Here is a 23,783-nt window from a genome sequence, read left to right as displayed (position 1 = left end):
AAGACCTTCAAGCCACGTCTATCTTTAGAGACACAATCAATGTATCCTACCATTCGTTCTACTTTGACATTCTCAGGCTTCAAAGCCTCAATCTGTCATTTCCGAATATCATCAAATATATTATATTTAATCGACGTGTGAGTGATAGAGTAGCATAGAAGTCCAGAACGCGTCTTCCTACTCAGAGCATCTGCCACTACATTGGCTTTACCCGGATGATATAGTATCTCACAATCGTAATCTTTGATGAGTTCCATAGCACGTTGTTGACGCATGTTCAAGGTCTGTTGATCAAATAAATACTTTAAGCTCTTGTGGTCAGTATAAAGTTGACACTTCGTACCATAGAGATAGTGTCGCCAAAGCCTCAAAGCAAATACCACCGTTGCTAATTCAAGGTCATGAGTAGGATAGTTCTTCTTATAATCTTTCAATTGGCGAGAAGCATATGCAATCACCTTGCCTCGCTGCATCAAGACACATCCAAGACCAAGTCGAGATGCGTCACTATATACTATAGAGTCTTCGTTACCCTTAGGTAGAGCAAGTATAGGCATGTGTGTAAGACATTCCTTTAAAGTTTGAAATGCTCGATCTTGGGCCTCATTCCATTCAAATTTAGTATCTTTACAAGTCAAAGAGGTTAATGGTACTACGATCTTAGAGAAGTCCTTGATAAATCGTCGATAGTAGCCTGCCAGACCCAGAAAACTCTGAACTTCCGAAGCGTTCTTTGGTTGCTCCCATTCTTGAATTGCTTCGATCTTGGTTGGGTCTACAAAAATACCGTCTCCGAATACGGTATGCCCCAAGAATTGTACCTGTCGAAGCCATAATTCACATTTCGAGAATTTTGCATAGAGTCGTTCTTTTCTCAACAATTCTAGCATTTGACGTAAGTGTGTAGCGTGTTCGTTTTCAGACTTTGAGTAAACCAAAATATCATTGATGAATACGATCACAGACTTGTTGAGCATAGGATAGCATACTCGATTCATTAAGTCTATAAACGTTGTAGGTGCATTTGTAAGTCCGAATGGCATTACGTTCCTCGTAATGCCCATAACGGGTCTGAAAAGCAGTCTTGGGTACATTGTTCTCCCGTACCTTGAGTTGGTGATAGCCAGACCACAAGTCAATTTTAGAAAAATATCTCGCTCCTTGCAACTGATCAAAAAGATCGTCAATTCGCGGTAATGGATATTTGTTCTTTATAGTTACCTTGTTAAGCTCACGGTAATCTATACACATCCGGAAAGTTCTGTCTTTCTTCTGAACGAACAGGATTGGAGCACCCCAAGGAGATGTGCTTGGTCGGATAAAACCCTTGTCTAATAATTCCTGCAGTTGTTTCATCATTTCTTTTATTTCCGCAGGTGCGAGACGATACGGTGTCTTTGCTATCGGAGATGCACCCGATATCAAGTCTATACGAAATTCTACTTGACGATCGGGTGGCAATCCAGGCAGATCATCCAGAAATACATCCAGATATTCACAAACAATTGGAACGTCCTTCACCGTCTTCTTCAATTCCTTCGCCACATCCATAACATAGGCTAGAAAAATTGAGCAACCCTTGTTTAGATAACGACGAGCTTTTAGCATAGAGATTACCTTTATGTCGATCACACACCGCTCCCCATAAATGTATAGGTAATTCCCCTCGCTAATTGGTATCCGAATCATTGTTGTGAACATATGATGTTGGCTTGATTCTTTGCCAACCAATCCATACCAATAACAACATCGAATACATGTATATTCGTTGGAATGAGATCAATAAGAAATTCATAGTCATCTAAAAGCAATGTACACTCTCTAAATACCTTATCAGCAACTAATGGTACTCCGCTCGCAGTGTCAATAGTGAAAGGTTTTTCAAGCATAGTAGGCACGGGTTCAATATAGCGAACATAATCATTTGACACAAAAGAATTTGTTGCACCAGAATCAAATAAAATACGAGCAGGCCAAGAATTAACAAGAAATATACCCGTAACAATGTCGGGATTGTTCATGGCTTCCTTCGCGGTAATTTGAAATGCCCTGGCCTGAGATTTCGGAACCTCCTCCTTTTTGGTCGAAGCCCCCGTTGTATGTATTGGTCGTTGTCTTGGTTGTTGTACTGACCCCTTACTTTCCTCCAGTATATTCATTGTACATTATCGCATACGATGACCTAACACACCACAATTATAACATGCCTTTTCTCTTTGAGGGCACTGAGTTTGTATGTGCCCAGCTTCACCACAACAGAAGCATCGTACATAAGTTTGATCACCACTACATCGTCCTTGGTGATTCTTCCCACATCGGCTGCAGTTCTGTGGCGTATTTGATTGCATTGTATAAGCCTGTGAGGTAGTATGTGGTGTATTATGCGATTGAGCTCGTCTCGACTTGAAGAGTCGAGATGATTTAGATGTCAGGGTCGAGAAGGTTCTCTCAACTCTCGATCGTTTCTCCGGTACATCAGAACCATCAGGGAGACTCAGGTCATGCTCCCGTTTCTTTGCATACTCAACTGCTTTGGTAAATGATGATATGTCGCAATGATGAAATCACGAATATTCCGTCGAAGACCGTTGACGAAATGATTAATCTTGTCCTTTTCACTTGGTACAAACCGTTGGGCAAACTGAAGCTTCCGATTGAACTCTGTTTCATATTCAATCACHGACATGAATCCCTGTTTGAGCTCTAGGAATTCCTTCTCAAGCTTTTGTTTCAAATCATTCGGACAATATTGTTCGAAGAACAACACTTGAAACTCTTCCCATGTCGTTCTATCCCGAGTATTAGGATCCATTGATCGATATGTGGCATTCCACCAAGTGAGTGCACGATCGGTAAATGTCGCTGTAACATAACGTACTTTATCCTCCTTCTACACGTAAACAATCCTGAATACCTTTTCAGTTTTTCGGCCCATTGCATTGCAAGTACTGGGTCCATCTTTCCCAAGAACTCTGTAGCCCCACTGCTTCTAAATGTTTTAAATGAAGGCCGGTCCGACTTTGGTTTGGGTACGTCTTTGGTCCTTGGACAACCGGATTCTGAGCATTATCTGGATTTTGCACTTCAGATACCTTTATTTCAAACTCTATTCTTTGTTCTCGTAGAGCAGCCCGTGTTTGATCATTCATTATTTTCAATAACCTCTCAGTACGTGGTGATAGTTGGGCTTCATCGTCATTGTCAACATTTTCTTGGACATTCCCTTCTAGATTGAGGTTGTCATCCCCAATTTATTGAGTAACCGGCGCGTTGCTAGATGCATCATGATCAGACATCGTACTGAAATTATAATACATAAATATAGAGGTCAAATTATATTCTATCCCTTGTACCCCAACAAATCCTAGGTCTCTCTTATTGGTCTATATCCCATATAATCATAACCTAGTCACTATACATCGCCAATACCTCAGTTTGAGTCCGAATATCATTAATGATATCCAATTCACTCAAACCACAGCTCTGATACCATATCTGTAACATCTCGCTTGAATAATCCCCAAATTACCAATTTTATAAAATCTCCAATAAAATATAATTTATTGATTATTAGGACCAAAATTGATCCTAATTATTCTAAAAGTTTTGTCAAAGCAATCGGGGCCAAGGATGGAAAATCTAAAGATGCTGCTGAAAGGACTCAGTCTGGAGGAAGACCAGAGACGATGAATTGGTCCAGAGGCAGGAGATGGACCAGAGGCTGCTGAAATGACTAAGTCTGGAATAAGACCAGAGGCGATGAAAATGGACCAGAGGCGATGAATTGGTCCAGAGGCGATGAAAATGGACCAGAGGCGATGAATTGGTCCAGAGGGGATGAAAATGAACCAGAGCCGATGAATTGGTCTAGAGGCGATGGAAATGGACCAAAGACGATGAATTGGTCCAGAGGCGATGAAAATGGACCAGAGGCGATTAATTGTCCAAAGGCGATGAATTGGTCCAGAGGCGATGAAAATGGACCAGAGGCGATGAACTGGTCCAGAGGCGATGAAAATGGAACAGAGGCGATGAATTGGTCCAGAGGCGATGAAAATGGACCAGATGCGATGAATTGGTCCAAAGGCGATGAAAATGGACCAGAGGCGATGAATTTGTCCAAAGGCGATAAAAATGGACCAGAGGCGATGAATTGGTCCAGAGGCGATGAAAATGGACTAGAGGCGATGAATTGGTCCAGATGCGATGAAAATGGACCAGAGGCGACAAATTGGTCCAGAGGTGATGAAAATGGACCAACCATTTGAAACACACAGATCTGGGTATAACATTAATTAACCTCAAAATATGGGGTATTAATTTCTAGAAAAACATCGAAATACCCGTTCTATTTTAGTGATAAAACCACCCAAAACACAATTCCAAACTGGATATAACGGATTTCTACTTACAACCCGAATTAAGTAGCAAAAGAATACGGGACATATTTATAACCGGAATAAGACTATATATAAGCTATACATATTACAACTACGAGATACGGTAATAAGCTACTATTTACCAAAAGCAAGATCGAAATCTTCAAGTTCCCCGATAAATCTTCGAGTCAGACAACGGGTTCTTTCTTTTTATCCGTCTTATTTCCTGAGAAAGGTTGCCACTTAAATGATAAGCCAACGCTTAGTGAGTTAAATAGTTAAGTATTACATATCAATATCGCACATGTTTATAAGCATGCATAATAAACTCTTATCAATAAAAGAGTTCAAGATATCATTCAGATGCAAACCGAGACTTACAAGAAACCGAGTGAACAATTACGTACCGGATGCTAAGATCATAGGATTCCATATTCAAATCACAATAATATACCATACCATTGATGCTCAATACAATAAGGAGACAGGATCAACGACCAAATATATTCAGCAACGTTAGAATACCAATAAATATCAAGAACCAAGAGATCGAATCGGTAAACATAACGAGGACAGTGCATCACCCCGTCCTTCACCTCCCGGGCTCATGCCAAAGTCCGAGTTAGAATCATATATTACGGAAAACCTCGCACTGCCCGCCTTCCTCTACCGGGTATGTGCCAAGGTTCCCTACTCATTGCTCTTCCTTCTCTTCGAGCAATGAGTATTCTCTTCGTCTAACCCAGGATCTTGACTTCGCCATAAACTTTCGGCATACCACACGAAGTAGTACCCGTACTATGGCGCAATTCAAGGAACAAAACAACTAGTCCGGATCCATAAAGCAAACCGATGTACCAAGATAGTAATAAGGAATCGACTTAAGAGACGGAATCAAAGACAAATAAAGATCGTGTGACGCCATTCAAGACCAAAAACATTCATATGAAAATATATATGTTCAAATCAATATGTAACAATTAACTATATAACTCACCGGGCAACCGTATAATACCGAAAAGCTCCAAAATAAGCTCACAAAGAAAGTCCAAGCTACCACACTTAGATTGCTTCCAAAGCATCAAAATATGTCCTAATTACCCCCTGGAGTAAATACACAAAATATCATAAGCAACCAATATAAGAAACCCATGATATACACATATCCTATTTGAACACTTTACCTAAATTTCTATGTACAGCTGCTGCATGCAGAACTGTTTTGCCCATTTAAAACTCGAATTCATGCCTTGATCATAAAATAAGATATAAACTAGACTCAATTATATAACTAAAGAAATTGGCCTCACCTCATTTGGAGTTTTCAACGATTTTATACAGATTTTCAAAGTCTGCACACTTTCAATGCATTCTTAAGTCGAAATTCTCATTTTCATACATTTTTCTCAAACCATTTCGATTCCAAACTATTCCAACTTCTGAATCTCAACTTAATATAACATATTTGACAAAAACAACTAAAATCCAACATTTATTTTATCATTTATATTATCTCCCAAATCATTGATTTAATCAAGTCAAAGTTCATATGATGAACTTGCATAAATCTTGATAATCTCTTGAATCTAATGACCATTTCATGTCATAAACACTAAAATACACTCATTTTATACACTTAAGATCAAACCCATATGAAACCCTAACTCTATCTCAACATGCAATCCATATAACAAGAATGTCAACCAAGAATAAGTGCAAATAATGGATTATACCTCACTTGATGATCAAATCATTCAAAGATCTTGTAGTTCTTCATTGATTTGAGATGAATCGAGCCTATGTGTGTGAAAATCGCACCTCTAGTGTGTGTGAGTTCTAGACTTAGATGATATGAAAAATGGGCCAAAAATCCAATTTATAATGCTAAAATTCGAGTTGGGCCGGGTTGGCCCGGCTAGGTACCTATTTTGACTATCAACACTTAAATTATTCATAACTTTTCGCTCGAACCTCCGTTATCTATGAAGTTTTCACCTACACGTTCATAAAGAGATAATCTATAACATCCATTAAAAATATTCCAGAAAAGATCTCCCAAAAAATCCGTTTTACGTATCTATTTGACGTGATATTTTTCAAATCCTCTGATATATTCTTAAGAAATACAATTCTAAAATTTCAGACCCAAACTCCCAGTAAATCATAAGTTCTCTTTAACCCAATAATTAAATATACTAAGCAAATAATTGGGCATATTAGAAATTAGATGTTACACTAATAATATTTCTTGTGTTATTTGCAATCTTTTTTCGCATAAAAGGGTAAGAGCAAATTGTTTAAATTGCCATGTTGAAGCCTGCATAAAATGCCTAGAAAAGAATGATTTAATAAAAATAGAACCATATTAAATAAATGTTGCTAGAGATCTTGATAAACAAGAAATTAGAGTTTTAAGAAAACGAATATAAAGCGTTGAAGATACGGAATGAAGCAAGATATCGCCGACTTTGTAGCTCATTGTCTCACTTGTCAATAAGTTAAAATTGAACATCAACGTCCAGGTGGTGTTCTCCAATCGCTGAACATTCTGGTATGGAAATGGGAACATAACTATGGATTTCGTAGTCAGATTACCACACACAATCTTGAAACACGATGCAATCTGGGTAGTGGTTGACAGCCTGACAAAATTGACTCATTTTCTTCCTGTCCGACAAACTTGGTCAATTGATAAGTTATTGGGTTCAATGTTGTGCCTTATTGTTGTATTTAAGCAAATTTCTCCTATTTTGTAATAGTTAGTCTTTAATATTTTCTTAGTATAAATAGGAGATTAGTAGTGTAATTAAAGTAAAATGTTAATCACATTTTGTAATCACTTTGCAAGATATAATATCATAAACTTGGTGAAATTCTCTCTCTACTTTTGATCATATTCTTGAGAAGATAGTCTGATTTCTATGATATTTGGGAATTACAATTGGTATCAGAGCTAGAAGCAGCGATTTGATTGAAGGATTGCATGATTTTCGAGGATTTACACATGAATTCTAGATTTTTTTTGTTATTGTTTATCATTGTGTTCTTCGTGTTCTTGGCAGATTTTAACTTTTTCTACTCTAATCTCATCAAAATTGTGTTTTAATTGTTAAAATTTGGATTACTTAGTTTGCATTGATGATCTGAGCATCCTTGATTCACAAGTTTTTGCAATCTGATCAAGATTTGAGGTGTTTTTGAAGGATTTTTGGATATTTCGAAAACCTACTGTTCTTACAAAAGTTCATAATTTTTCGAGTTTTGATCCATTTTTTTTGGTGAAAATTTGATAAAATTGTGTTTTTGCTTGAAGATAAATCGAACACTACCTTGTTCGGTTTAAGTTAATCTGTATAGTACTTGTGCGATTTGTGACTTGGTGATTTGTGATCATATCTATGCGATATACTTGTGCATTTTTATCATAATCCGAATAGACTGTGTGCGATATAGTCATTATCCGCTTAGATCTTTGTGCAATTTGTTAATCTGGTTAATACTATATGTGATTTGGTCTTAATCCGCATGAAGTTGTATTCGATTTAATACTGAATTTTTGACCAAGTGATTGTTAGTTGATTTAATTGTTGAACGGATTGTAATTTTTGACTTTCTCATTGGGCGGACTTTGACTTTGACTTTCTCAAGCGATTTGTGAATTTGACTTTGATTGTTAATCGGATTATTTTTTGACTATTCTTAAATCGTCTAAATTCTAATTGATCGGATTGTATGTGTTGACTTGTTGACTCCTTGTGAATTGTTCGTTCTTGGAATATAGTGTGATTTTTTTCCCTAAGTGTTTTGTCTGGATATCTAATCTGGATAACATTGTGCGAATTGCTAAGTTTGAATATCTTAGTTGTCCGGACTTCTAATCCGGATAAACTTGTCCGGACTTCTAATCCGGATAAGGCTAAGAGTTGAATTTTTTTTCTAAGTGTTGGATGTTTGAAAGTTTTGTGTGCGTATTTTTGAGATATTACTGAATTAATCCTTCAAATCAAATTTTGAACTGCAGAGATCCAATATCAGTTTAATCAGATAAAATGAGCTCAAAAGAAACAATGGCAATTGGTATTGATACCAAGCCACCAACCCTCTTCAGAGAAGACTACAATCAGTGAAGAGATAGATTTCTCAATTTCATAGAGCGTATGAAAGATGGAGACTTAATCATGGAATCATTAATGGAAGGCCCAGCCGTGTTCTGGAGAAAAACTCCTGCTATTCCTGCAGAGAACAGACTTGCTCAAAAAGTGATTAAAGAAAAATCAAAATACACTGCTGAGGAAAATGAAAGAGCACATGCTGATGTTTTATGCAAATCTTACATGATGCAGGTGCTTGCAAATGACATCTATACCAGTATTGATAGCTATAAAGCTTCTGGTCATAGTATGTGGAAACAAATCGAGAAAATGATGATAGGCTCCAAAGTTGGAACTCAGTTAAAGATCACAAACTGCATAACAACATATGAAGAGTTTAAAGCCAAAGATGGAGAGTGTCTTGATAAGGTGTATGATAGATTGACCAGACTGTTGAATGAGCTGACAAAGAATGACATTTCTAAGACAGTAATTGAGATAAATGTTAAATTCCTCAGCAATCTACAACCAGAGTGGAAACCTTATGCAAATAATATCAGATATAATAAATCCTTGTATGATATTGATATACACGAGGTTTACGAAACTTTGAAACAAAATGAGAAAGATGTCTTAGAAGTCAGAGATATGAAGAAGAAAAAGGAAAAGGAAGTTACTGATCCTTTGGCCCTTGTGTCAGAAAAGAAGAATAAGATTAAGTTTGGCAAGCAAGTTAAAGAGGTTATTCAGACAAGCGAATCATCCAGTGAAAGCAGTGACAGTTCTGACTCTGACTAAAAAATGAACGAAATCAAACAGGCCATGGCAATGCTAACTAAAGCCTTTCAGAAGAAATTCCAGAAGAAACCGCATTGTAACAATCAAAGATTTTCTTCGGGATCTAAATATGATTTTAAAGATAAATTTGGAGAAAAGAAGAAATATGATGAAAAGAGATATGAGAAGAAGCCTGAAGAAAAGAAAAAGTTCGTTAAAGAAGTGGCAGACGAGAACACCAAATGCTACAACTGTGGCAATTTGGGGCATTTCGCTGTTAATTGTAGAAAGCCGGTTTCAAGAAATACTGACTACTACAAGAATAAATTTCTCTTGTCAAAACAAAGAGATGTGGGAAAGGTGTTGATTGCTGAAGATGACCATTGGCTGAACATTACTGATGAGGATGATGAGTTAGAAGCTGTGGCTCACATATGTCTTATGGCTAAATTTGAAATAGACTCTTTTGACGAATATGAAGAGGAGAGTGCTGAGCCTAATGATGAGGTATTGGAAAATTCATGCATGCAACAGATGCAAAAGATGATGTTAAAACTTCAAATTTTTCAGCAACAATTAAAATCTGAAAAACAGCATGCAAATAATCTTCAAAAAGATTCAGAAACGCAAAAAGAAATTATATCAAACTTTTTGATGAAAATGCTGAAAATTTTGATTGGGCACAATCTTTATTATCTGAATCAAAATCTTTTCATGAAAAATTCAACAACTTAAAAACTGAATTATCTGCTTCAAAAGGAAAAGTATAAATCTTTAGAATTGATGAATGATGATTTACTTGTTCAAATTAGTAAGCTTGATTTACAAATCAAAGATTTAAATGAAAAACTGAAAGCTAAAGAAGAAAAGTTATATAAGAGAGGGTAAACTTAGCAAACGATTTTTCTAAACAAACCTTCTGAAACAAGATTTTTTAATCCTTGGGAAGGGCTAGGGTATGAAAATCCAAAACATTTAGAAAAAACTTTATATTTTACCCCAACCTTGTACAAATTTGAATATCTTGACTGTGGTCCCGAGTTTCAAATAAAATTTACAAAATCTTCTAACGAAGTCGAAGAACAAGAAGATTTTAACCGAAAAAGAAAAGACAAAATGCAAGTTCCATTTGACTATACAAATTTAAATGAAAGCTATAAAACACAAGACTCTACACTTTCAACAGATTATTTTCATAGTTATTCACAAGCAGAGCTTGAATCTAAACCTGCTGAACCGAAATTTTATACACCAACTTTAATTTTGGAAAAACAAGTGGTTCAGTTAGAGAAAATTTTAAATGAAAAAAGGCTTTCTTTTAATAAACAAAAACAAGAATTTCAAAATAAAATTGAAAATTTAGAAAATTCTAAAGTCAGATCGGAACAAGCTGAGTTTGAATATTTTTCATGTTCAAAATCTTTAAGTGACGCTTCTAAATTAGAAAACTTAAAAGTTTTAAATGAAGAAATAAATTTTTCTGACATCTTGAATTCATATATTTGTTTAAACAAAAAGATTTCTCAGTTTGATTTCTCGAAAGAACTATCCAGTCATGAGAATTTTATAGTTAAAAATGAAATGACTGAGGATTCTGAAATAGCTTCAGATTTTAAAAAGACTTTTAATAAATAAAAAAACCTGTTTTAGAGAATTGGTATTATAAAAAGAATAAAACTAAAAGAATTCGAAGAAACAGAGGAAGCTTACTGAAAAGATTAGGAAACAAAAGATTAATCATTCATTCAAAACTATTGATTTTATTTCTCCTGTTTCAGATAAAGCATTGAAGTTTAAGAAGGTGTGGATAGTGAAAGATGCAGATAAATCATCATATCAACAAAAGAAGAAAAGTTTTGCTGATTCTTTGTTAAATAATTCAGCATTGAATAAAACTGTAAACATATATTCAGTCAATGAATTGTTTGATATTAAGAAAAGAAAAATAATTGTTCTCCTTGTCGATGGGATGAGATGTTTACGTCTTTTACTTCTTTTAAATCTCATCATATTATGCATTCTGCTCTATCTGCTTTGTCAAAGAAAATCAATTTCAAAGAACGTTGGTTTGGTACTTACAGTATACCACCAACAAAGTCTAATCTGAAAGGACCCATTCTAAAATGGGTACCTAAACCCAATTGATTCACTATGCAAGTAAACCGACATGTGTGTTTCTTAGACTCAGGATGTTCTAAGCACATGAGTGGTAGAAAACAGCTGTTAACTAATTTTGTTGAATCTTTTGGAGGAACGGTAAGGTTCGGTAATGATCAATACGCACCTATCTTTGGATATGGTGATGTAATTTCTGGGAACTTAATGATTAAGAAAGTGTCGTATGTCGAAGGACTTGGACATAATCTTTTTAGTATAGGTCAATTTTGTGATAAGAATTTAGAAGTGTTTTAAAGCTAACCAGTGCAGTATTCGTACTACTGATGGTAAGGAGCTATTAGCTGGAGTCAGAAGATCAAACCTCTACACAATTGACTTATCCAATACACAAGTGGATACTAAAGTCTGCTTGATATCCAAGGAATCCCTGAAGCAAAATTTGCTGTGGCATCGGCGTCTTTCACATCTCAACTTCAAGAATTTAAACAAGTTGGTTTCTGACAACTTGGTTAAAGGAATTCCAGATTTAAAGTTTCATAAAGATCATGTTTACAACGCATGTGAATTGAGTAAATTGAAGAAAGCTTCACACATGTCGAAAACAGAGTTTAATACCGAACATCCTCTTCATTTACTCCATATGGATCTCTATGGTCCTATAAGAGTACAAAGCATTAATGGAAAGAAGTATGTGCTAGTCATTGTTGATGATTATTCCAGATATACATGGATTCATTTTCTGAGGACAAAAGATGAAGCAGCTGAGACTATTATCTCATTCTTGAAGACTGTTCAAATCAATTTACAACTGACAGTTCAAAAAATCAGAACTGATAACAGAACTGAATTCAAGAACAACATTCTCGGCTCATTCTTTGAATCTCATGGGATCACACATACCTTCTCAGCAGCTCGGACACCACAACAAAATGGTGTTGTTGAACAAAAAAATAGAACTCTGGTGGAAGCAGCGCGTACACTCTTGAGATGTTCAAAGCTTCCATCATTTCTTTGGGCTGAAGCTGTGGCTACAACATGTTTTACCCAGAACCAAACTTTAATTCATAAAAGGTTTGGTAAAACTCCATACGAGATTATTAATAAAAGAATACCTAATATCAAATTCTTTTGAGTATTTGGTTGCAGGTGTTTTATTTTAAGTGACAGAGAGGACAGAGGTAAGTTCGCTGCGAAGACTAATGAAGTTGTATTCATAGGATACTCAAAAACGTCTGCTGCATACAGGGTCTACAACATAAAAACGAAAATCATCAATGAGAGCGTCAACGTATCATTTGATGAAGTGATTGATGTGGCTTCTAAACAAAACGGTTCAGGACCCGGTYTGATAATTAACACTTCGCGGAATGCTTATATCAATGAATCCTCAGATTCTAATCTTTATGATTTAGATTCTTTGTTTGAAAAATTTTACGATGAATATTTTGATAATAAACCTAATAAGTCCAATGATTTGTCCAAGGATGTTTAATCTAAACAACAGTTATCTGGTCTATCTGTTGATGTTCTAGTAACTGAAACTGAAGAAGAATTAGAACATATTGATGAAGAGATACAAATGGAAACTCTTGATTGTCTAGTTCAGTGTGAAGAGAGCTCAAATACTAATTTGCCAGAGGTGTCGGTCATTCAAGATGAAAACACCTTACCTCAGTCAGATATTCAGCCTATTTCAGTTCCAAACAATGAACCTTCACCTGAACCTGTTACGAATAATTCTTCCAATGATTATACTGATCAAAATTCTGATCAAAGTTCATATATTCCCCTACCTCATAGCAAAAAGTGGACCAGAGATCATCTAATACATCAAATTATTGGTGATCCAACTGCTTTTACTCGAACTCGGTCTACTTCTACGAATGAGTGTCTTTACTCCACTTTCTTAAGCAATATTGAACCAACTAAGGTGTCTGAAGCCTTAGCAGATCCGGACTGGATAATTGCGATGCAAGAGGAGCTGAATCAGTTTGAAGCATTAAAAGTTTGGAGATTGGTTCCGCGTCCCAGTAATAAGACGATTATCCGTATAAAGTGGGTTTTCAAGAATAAAAAAGAAGAAAACGGAGTTGTTGTCAGAAATAAGGCCTGGCTTGTCGCAAAAGGATACAATCAGCAAGAAGGTATTGACTACGATGAAACCTCTGCCCCGGTAGCACAGATCGAAGCCATAAGGATGTTCTTGGCATACGCTGCTCACAAGAATTTCATGGTGTACTAGATGGACGTCAAGACGGCATTTCTTTATGGTCTTCTCAAAGAAGAAGTCTATGTTGCTCAAACGGAAGGTTTTGTGGATGAGTCAAAGCATGATCATGTAAATATTCTTGACAGAGCCTTATACAGTCTTAAACAAGCACCGAGAGCCTTGTACGACATTTTATCATAATTTCTAGTAAAATCAGGTTTCTCGAAAGGTAACATCGACACCACTCTTTTTATTAAAAAAGAGAAGTCAGATATTATTTTGATACAAATTTATGTAGTTGATATAATATTTGGATCTACGAACCCTAAATACTACAAAAACTTTTCTGCCCTAATGGTTTCTCGTTTTAAAATGAGCATAATGGGTGAGATGAACATCTTTTTAGGACTTCAAGTCAAGCAACTATCTTCAGGAATTTTTATCTGCCAAACAAAATATATTTTTGATATCTTGAAGAAATTTAATTTGGAAAATTGTTCATCAAGTAAAACACCTTTGGCTCATGGTTCATAAATACATGTTGATCTATTTGGAAAAGCTCTAGATCAGAAAACATATAGAGGCATGATTGGTTCTTTAATGTATTTAACGTCTTGTAGACCGGATATTATGTTTTCAACACATCTTTGTGCCAGATATCAGGCTAATCCAAAGGAGTCATATTTAAGTGCCGTTAAGCGCATTTTTCGTTATTTGAAAGGGACTGCCAATCTTGGACTCTGGTATCCAAAGGGTACTAGCTTTGAACTAAAAACATACTCAGATGCAGATTACGCAGGGTGTATGTTGGACAGGAAGAGTACTTCGGGTCATGTACAATTTCTGGGAGACAAACTCGTAAGCTGGGTTTCCAAAATACATAACTGTGTATCCATCTCTACCGCTGAAGCAGGATATGTAACTGCTGCTAACTGTTGTTCTCAAGTACTTTGGATGCAGACACAGCTCAGAGATTACGGTTTTCATTTTAATAAAATTTCCATTTATTGTGATTCGAAAAGGGCAATAGCTATATCCTGTAATCCTGTTCAACACACTAAGACCAAACATATAGATATCCGGTATCACTTTATTAAAGATAATGTTGAAAAATGAATTATTGAATTATATTTTGTAAATACATAATTTCAACTAGCTGACTTATTTACGAAAGCTTTAGATGAAAAACGCTTCAGCTTTCTTGTATCTAAGTTAGGTATGTTAAATTTGAAAATTTGAATTTTTCTTAAAAACAGTTCTATTTATTGAACTGTGTTTAAGTCAAATGCATTCTTTCAAAAATATCTGTATTTCTTAATACAAATCAATATTTCATTTTTTTATATATGATTTAAAATCTTTGGATGATGAAATCTATATTTGAGGGGGAGTGTTGAATTTTATATTAACTTTACTGATTCATTTTTTGAGGGGGAGTTAACATATCTGTATGTAATAACTGTTTAAAAATTTTCTTACATGTATTGTTACAATATCTAAATTTTGAAAGATTTAGAGTTTAAAAGAATAAGTGTATGACCGTTTTAGTCAAATCCGGACAACACTTTGTCCGATATATCTTATATCCGGACAAAGTAATGTTCGATTTAGACTAACCCGGGCAAAAAACTATTCGATAAACTCTTATCCGGATAAGATTAGATATGCTTTTGATCATTGTGCTAAATTGCTTAAGGAATTGTGCGATTTAAGTGTAAATCGCTTGTAGTATTATGCGATTTAAGTGTAAATCGCTTCTAGTATTGTGCGATTTACATCTTCATCGCTTGGAGTTTGTGCGATTTGAGTCTTTATCATTTGTATTGTGCGATTTAAGCATTTATCGCTCATTGAGTCATCCGGTTTTTGTTTCACCGGAAGAAGAGTCAATCGATTTAATCTTTCATCTATCCGGTTTAGTGACTTCGTGGTGTGACAGAGCCTAAATCGAACAACCCTTTGTTCGATTTATCTTAATCCAGACATCTCTTTGTTCGGATTAGTAATTGAAGGGCTTTACTTTCTTATATATACTCGTCTGATTTCTACAGTTCACTTTTTACTTTTACTCTCATCGCTCAGCACTGTTCATCATCAACATCGCATGAACTTGCTCTCAAGACTTTCTTCTTCTTCTTCTTCTTCTTCTTCTTCTTCTTCTTTGATTCTTATCTTCTTGATTAATCCCTGTTACTAAGGTCCGATTACATATCTGTTTGGACTTAATTCATTGTTTGAACCTATGGACTTAACTATTGAATTTCAATCCTGAATATCTAAAAATGAGTTCATAACAGTAATCAAAACTTAAATCGCTCAAGAACCCTAATGAAAAAGGGTTTTGAATCTTGAATTGTTCATAGTTTTAGGATTTGTTTGTTTGTTTAATCAGTTTTTGACCGATTTTGGCTTAGTCGTTTTTAGTTTTTTTAATCGATGTCTTCTTAAAGTGGTTTAGGTTTTAGTTGATTTAATCGATTTGTGTTTTTTTTTGTTTTTGATCGGATTAGTCACCGGAGACAGTGATCGGAGTTTACTCCGCTCAACCTTAACCGGTTTAGTCTTTTTGATCTTGTCCGGTTTAGAGTGTTTGGATTTTTTTTTTGGTTTTTCATTTCATCCGGATTGTTAATCCGGGTGATTTATTTTGTTTAAATTTTTTCTCTTTTATTTCTTTTGATTTTAGTGTTAGGATTTTTTTTATTTTATTTTTTATTTTTTTTAGTTTTAGTTTTATTTTTTTATGATTAAGTTTTTTATTTTTATTTTTATTTCTTTATTTCTTATCTTTTTTGTTTTGTTTTGTTTTGTTTGTGTGAGTATTTTTTTTCTTAATTTTTGAAATTTTTTTTCTTTTTTTTTACTTTCTGATATTGTTTTAAGCCATTTAAAGGAATTTCAAATTTTCTTGGTAAATCATGTGGTTAGGTTTATATCTGGTGTTGATATTGTGTCAAATTTATTCATTTCTAGATCTAACATTCTGTGTTTTATAGAAAAAATGGCTGATGAACATCAACGATCTGACGAGGAATCTCATATTCCCTCTGTCAGATCAAATAACATCAATAACCCAACCCAGCCAATAAATACACTCATTCCAGATGAATCATTCTCCCAAAATACCTTTACCTAGAAATTAAGCCAAATAACCACCATTTAAATTTTGATATGCCTTGTGAATATAAAATCATTCCTGAAATCCTTCGTGGACACCTAATTGCATACGCCCTTTCAGCTACTGCAGAAGTCCCGATGGTCTACTTACAGCAGTTCTAGCACACCTTATCTCTATCAAAAGAAGGTGATATCTTTTACTTTGAAGGGAATGTTGATGAATACACAAGTCGTTTGACTTTGAAAAGACTTCGGAGAATCTTACGATTACGAGCACCAATTCCTTCCGGTTTCGAACAGCTTATTTCTGATGATGAATTATGCAGAGACATCAGACGATTAGGATACTCGCAAAAGTTAACTAATCCGTCTCAATTCAAAAGACGATTCCTTCCTTCAATATGACACTTACAATTTTCAATACTCAACTGGTGCTTAACGTCAAAAACTGTCGGGATTGACACGTGCAACAGTCCAATTCTGAAGTTCTTCCATGGAATTGTATTCAATCGTCATTACGACTTCGCGCTCATTATCTGGAATGAACTGGTCGAGTTGGTCAATGCAAAAAGATTTCCGTCAGAAGCCAGGAAGTTTTTACCATTTCAAAGATTTCTTCAACTTGTCATTAAGGCAATGATGAATGCAAATGCTGATATTCCGACCAGAGAAACCAATGAAGTTGGGTCGTCGTTCATTATGTAATATATTAGATCTCATACAGAAGTTGAAGATTTGGAATCTATCATGGAGATTCCACCTGAGTTATTTGCTTATGCTTATCAGAGTGCTTAATGTGTGATAGATTATAGGAGAGTTATAGATCCTATAGTTCAGCCAGAACCGGTTGAACTTGCCCCGGGATCCACCCATGTCTCAGCTGAGCGAGAGGGTATAGATATAGTTGAGACAGTTCAGGCACATGGGGGTACCTGAACAGGGAAGTGAGCAGAGAGAAAATGTGAATGAGAGGGGTAGTTTGACGAGGGGAGACTCTGATCTGCTCAAACTTCAACAGAAAGTACTTCTACAACTTCTTCAAGCTCGAAATATATTATATCAGATGATGAGGCAACTCAGGTTGGTGACAATGATGATGATAATAATGATGATGATGATGATGTTGATGCTCATCCTACTGTTTCTGAAAACATTCAATTGGGCGCGATAATAGATAATCTTGATAACATTTTTGGTGAAAATCAAGATCAACAAACTTGTCCGACTCTTCAGAGCTTATCTTTTGATATTGATGAGTTTGGCAATGATTACGATGAACTGCATCAATTATTGGATGCTATTTCGTTTCAAGAAGATGATGGAGTTCAAGTTGAAAATGTTGAGAGATTGAGTGAAGGGGACAGAGAAAAAAAATGGAGAGGGTGAGTGTGGAGCTCAAAATGAAGAATATGATCCTATTCCAGCTGAAACACTTAGCCGGGCACCCACATCTGCTATTGACATTCATGTGTTGAATGTTGATATTGAAACAGACATAGCTAGCCCAGCTATGCAAATGCACACCCCCCTAGCCACTCAGTTGCTTCTCAATAAGCAATTGTTTCATCTTCTCACAGGGACATAACACATACTCTATCTGCTTCTAACTTGGAGAATGTAGATATTAAAAATAGTAGCCCTCTGCCCTAGCCTACGACATCGATTCAATGCACCTCGAGCATCCGTTGCTCAATCTGTAGTTCTTTGTGAACTTGCCGGAACGACCCGAGTGGAATCTGTAGACTTACCACAAGGACAGGTCGGAAGTCCTACCAATGCTATCATTTTGCCAACACTGAACGTAGGCACAACAGTTGTTTCAACTGTTGTTACAACTGGCAATCTAAGTGATCCAGGTGTTATCTTACCCGACTTTGTGTCACGGGAATATTTGGATGACGCCCTAAAGGCTGTCCAGGATACCATGACATATCAAATCCTGAACTTGAAGCGAAAGTTGAAGGGAAAAGAGTCAGTAATTGAAGATTAACCATCTGTGCCGTCACCACTGCCTGCTGCTGAACCTCCAAGGGAACAAGAACAATCGGTGGATGAGCTGAAGTTGCTATTATATGCAAAGTTAATTTCTCCTCATAATCCTGATGCGGCAGATGTAGATTTGGTTGGGCTCCTAAGATAGCAAGTTAATGAGAATCCTATCGTAAGGGCCTCAGAATTTTTGGCTTTCTAAGATGTTGTAGCTACTAATTTCTCCAAAATAAGTACTATAATTGCCTCTAACACTCAAGCACTTTCTTTAATGCAAAATTCCATTGATGCCTTAGCCAAAAGGGTATCAACTTTGGAACATACATGTCGAGCTCAGGCCACCTCTTTGAAAAAAAGGCATGATGATCAGGACGATTCTGATCACCCTGAGGGGGAGAGGAAACGACAAAGGTTGGTTGAGTCGTCAATTGGTGTTGAAGGTGTTGTTGGGGAACCAGATTCTGAAACTGTTATTGTAGAAAGTCCTGTTCAAGCAAGCTCAAGAGAAAGGACTATTGGCCAGGAATCAGCTGAGAAAGTGACAACTGTGGAGACAAATCCTACTATCGAGCCAACGGTTGAAAAGCCGTTAGACTCCACTGTAGAAACAAGGTTGTTACTGGATTTGTCTGCCAATGTTGGTTTTAATGATGTTTTTCAAAAGAACTGGGTGGTGTTCAAGATTATGGTGAAGATATAGACAACATTGATGAGTCAGCTGACATCTACTTTGACTTTGAAACAGACATCAATGAAGATGATCCAATTTTTTCGTTTCAGGCTGATCATCAAACTACTTCTAAACATCCCACCACAATTTCTCAAGGCGCTTCAGATACTTCTAATGTGGCATTTGATCCTACCAAGATCTTTTCTAAGAATTATGTGCCTTTTGCAATTCGTGCTAACGTTCCAAGTTTTGACAGAACTCGGATCAAAGAACCTTATCTTGAAGATATCTACTTTGGGAATTTTGTGCATCATCGAAAAGCCTTATGTGGTGACAGAATTCTTGGTATTCATAAAGAAACACGATAATATCGTACTGAATACAAGCATTTTCTGAAAGCCAAGCGCCTACCAATCAGTCAAGTACGAACCAGACATCGTATTGTATTTATCAAGATTATTGATGCCAATAAACTCGTAAGAGTTTGGTATCCAGTTTTCACTGTTACTAGACAAGATGGATACGTCTGGACATTTAGCGAAGCTGACTTCCCAAATATTTATCTTGAAGATCTGGAGCATCTATACCATGAACTTCGGAATCTTACTATCAGATGAGAAGGAGCAGTCGTTGGTCTTGAAACTATAAATAGATATTTGAAGAGCCATGTTAAACTGTCTTTGCTCATCGATGTTCAAATGGTCTTTGAAGGTAATCAGAAGATCATAAACTTGAAAAGACCTGATCAAGACATTGAAGGCTATCCTTTTTTTATTATCCTTGAAGATCCGGAGTTTGGGGTAATATATGATGGTGCAGACAGAGCAAAAAGATTTATGAGGTTTAGTGAGTTGAATAAGTACTGTGACGGTACTATTAAGCTGGTGCGACGGGCTCTTGAAAGAATTAAGGCTGATAATGATAAAGCTGCGGAGAATGAAAAAATGAGTATGAAAGAAAGGTATCTTCTGATCAGTGCGTTAAACCTGTTGGATGATAAATTGCAATATCGGAGTGCTTTGAGAAGGATTGAAACTCTTTTGGGGCTTAGAAAGTCAAGGTTCACTATTTCTCGTGCTTGAATCCAAAGGGGGAGAATGTGGTGTTCAATGTTATGTTTTATTGTTGTAATCAAGCAGATTTCTCCTATTTTGTAATAGTTAGTCTTTAATGTTTTCTTAGTATAAATAAGAGATTAGTAGTGTAATTAGAGTAAAATGCTAGTCACATTTTGTAATCACTTTTCAAGATATAAAATCATAAACTTGGTGAAATTCTCTCTCTACTTTTGATCATATTCTTGAGAAGATAATCTGATTTCTATGATATTTGGGAATTACGTAAGTTGACAGAAAATTTTCAACGTGAGATTGTTTGTCTTCATGGAACACCTATACCGATTACCTCCGATCGAGACCCACGTTTTACATCTCGATTTTGGGAAGGTTTACATAAAACGTGGGGCACAAGTTTGAATTTTCATACAACCTTTCATCCATAAACTGATGGCCAATCCAAACAATAGAATTCAAACATTGGAGGATATGCTTCGAGCATGTGCATTGGAATGGCATGGAAGTTGGGATAACTACTTGTACCTAATCGAGTTCTCTTATAATAATAGCTGGCATTCGAGTATCTACATGGCCCCATATGAAGCACTTTATGGGCGAAAATGTTGAACATCGACTTCTTTGAATAAAGTTGGAGAACGTATTTTAGAAGGTCTAGAATTAGTACAAGTCACTACCGAGAAGGTCGAAATTGCACGCCAAATGATGAAAGAGGCTCAGGCTCGTCAAAAGAGCTACGCTGATAAGCGACGACAACCTATCGAGTTCCAATCGGGTGATAAAGTCTTCTTGAAGGTTTCCCCGACTCGTGGTACTAGACGTTTCGGTCTCAAAGGGAAGCTCAGCCTAAGATATATTGGTCCTTTTGAAATTCTGGAAAAGGGTTGGAGCTGTGGCCTACAGGTTAGCTCTACTGCCACAATTGTCCCACATACATAATGTGTTCTATGTGTCTTCGTTGCGAGGGTACATATATCATCCCCTACACGTCATTGAATATCCCTTGGAGCACATAGAGCCTGATCTATCTTATCGCGAGGAGCCTGAGGCAATTTTTGATCGTGATGAGAGAGGTACACGAAAGCGAGTGATCCCTTTAGTAAAAGTTCTTTGGAAGAATCATTCGGAATATGAGGCGACGTTAGGGGTGAACAAAAAACCGCCAACCCGCGAAACCCGCCCAACCCGAACCGCTAACAACCCCGATTAAACCCAAACCGCCAAACCGCTAAACTGCCAAACCGCTAACCGCCAAACCGCTAATTAGAAGGGTTGAAATTGGGTTGGCATAACGTAACCCAACCCAAACCGCCAACCCGCCGCAAATGTATATTTTTTATAATATATATATATATATATATATGTAATATTTATAAAAATGAAAGATGTGTTGTGACTTGTGAATTTGGTTTAACACCTTAGCCCAATAATTCCTTAGCCCAATAATCCCTTGCAATAATGCTTAGGCTTAGCCCAAGTGCCCAACCAGCCAACAGGCCAACAAAAAAGGAATAACAATTAAACAAAATTACAAACCCTAGTCCTACTCCCCCTTCACGGCTTCACTATCACTGGTACACCACTACACCACTTCACCCTCGCTTACTCCTACTCGCTACTTAGAATTTAGAAACAGTCCCCAAATCGGCAAATCCTCAATTCCTCATCACCGTCGCTACTTCTTCTCCATCGCCGTCGTCCCTACTTCTTCTCCATCGCCTCGTCCGTCCTTCGCCATCGTCCTTTCGTGGCCGTCATCCTCCATCGCCGTCGTTCTCCTCCATCTCCGTCGTTCTCCTTCACGACCACGTAAGCATCTAAGCAACCTTGTTTTTCTGTTTTTCACTTTTTTTGTTATTTATTGACTATTTTTTTAGTTGTAAATGGTTGTGTTGTTCATGCTATTTATCATATTTCATTTGACAATTTTATGAGTTTTAGTAACCCGCCAACCCAACCCAACCCGCCCTAACCCGCAAGGGTTGGGTTGGGTTGGGTTATACTTTTGAATGGGTTGGGTTGGGTTGAGATTTTTCAAACCGCCGTAATTGGGTTGGGTTGAAAAAACGTCATAAACCGCCCAACCCAACCCGTGTTCACCCCTAGGCGACGTGGGAAACTAAAGAACATATGTGGCGGGAGTACCAAGAATTCTTAAATTGAAGTAATTTCCATATCTTTAAATTCGATTTCGGGGACGAAATCTCTTTTTAAGGGGGGGAGGAGAATTGTAAGACCTGAATTTTAAAATCTTACTCGTTAATGTACCCAAACTGTACCGTACTTAAATAACGGTCGGTATTGAGGGGTGAAAACTGTCAAACTCCTAAACTTTTTATACTTATATATATATATATATATATATATATAATGTAATTAGAAGGCATCGTGTTCACCATCACCACCTCTCAATTCAGTTTTCTCTCTCTAAAAAACTCTCGTTTTCTCTCTAAATTTCACGTTACATTACTAAAGGAATAGAGGTAACAATTATGTATCCGGAATTCATTCTTCGAACCCTTCTTAAAGGTATAAACTTCATTAACTTTTATTAGGGTGTTTACGTTAACATTTTTTAGACCGGTTTATAAAATATGTTATGTCTAAGTTCACGGATTGATATTGTTAAAAGTATGATATATTTCATCTTTAGAATGCTAGGATTGGTAAAACTGATGTGGAAATTAAAAGGGTAGATTATGGTTTCAATATGGTTAGATTTTATGTATATGTTTCATCGCACATCAATTGTTCGATATAATGTCGAAAAGAGTAAAAATACATGATTAAGCTTAGGTTAGCAATCATTGGACTTGTTTTACTGTCTAATATGTTGAAGTATGTTTATAGCACGTAAATGTAGCGAATCATGGAAGTTAGATCATAAAAGTTAGGCGAGAATTGCGGAATCGGATGTTACCGATAATGCATTTTCCGTACTTTGACAGCGTATAACTCACAAACCGTAAGTCAGAATAAGTTCATATTTTGCATTTATAAATACCTTAATGTATACTTGAATTTTCATGTAGGGTCGAAAATCCAGTTATGAATCTAAGTGGCTCGAAACAGTGTGTTTTCGGGGCTGTTTTGTAAAATTCGTATAAAATAGATGGATAATCCAAATGAGGTGATTTGAAAACTAGTAGTTTCATCGTATATCATATCACAATTTTTATTTAGATAGTAAATTTTGTATTGACCTCTAATTAGGTTAAAAATGCTCACGAAAATGAGGGTCAAAAGTTGTTAAAAGCCGAAAACAAAATTATATAAAGCTAAGTGTTGAGTCGATTTCTCAATGCATATTCAACTGTCCTATTTGAAGTTTAAGTTGTTTATAAACATGTAGGAACTAAG

At 36.2% G+C, this 23,783-nt stretch overlaps 1 protein-coding gene across 1 annotated transcript; it reads left to right on the top strand.

The window, feature by feature from the left end:
- Nucleotides 1-17,613: 17,613 nt before the first annotated feature.
- Nucleotides 17,614-18,077, top strand: LOC112512856 (pheromone-processing carboxypeptidase KEX1-like). The gene is made up of 2 exons (XM_025118994.1): nucleotides 17,614-17,665; nucleotides 17,755-18,077. Exons 1-2 carry the CDS (start codon nucleotides 17,614-17,616, stop codon nucleotides 18,075-18,077), a joined length of 375 nt encoding a protein of 124 aa, XP_024974762.1.
- Nucleotides 18,078-23,783: the final 5,706 nt, after the last annotated feature.

The sequence above is a fragment of the Cynara cardunculus genome (genome assembly GCF_001531365.2).
Source record: "Cynara cardunculus var. scolymus isolate 2C chromosome LG 5, CcrdV1, whole genome shotgun sequence".
Taxonomy (NCBI): Eukaryota; Viridiplantae; Streptophyta; class Magnoliopsida; order Asterales; family Asteraceae; genus Cynara; species Cynara cardunculus.
Note: the sequence above shows the minus strand (reverse complement) of the source record. Positions and strands in the feature narration are given on the sequence as shown.

What these genes read in the sequence shown, in the direction of transcription:
- LOC112512856 (XM_025118994.1), top strand. Translation starts at nt 17,614, where the DNA reads ATGGGGGTACCTGAACAGGGAAGTGAGCAGAGAGAAAATGTGAATGAG. An exon ending in AGAAAATGTGAATGAGAGGG is followed by an intron (nt 17,666 to 17,754) that starts GTAGTTTGACGA and finishes ATATTATATCAG; the next exon opens with ATGATGAGGCAACTCAGGTT.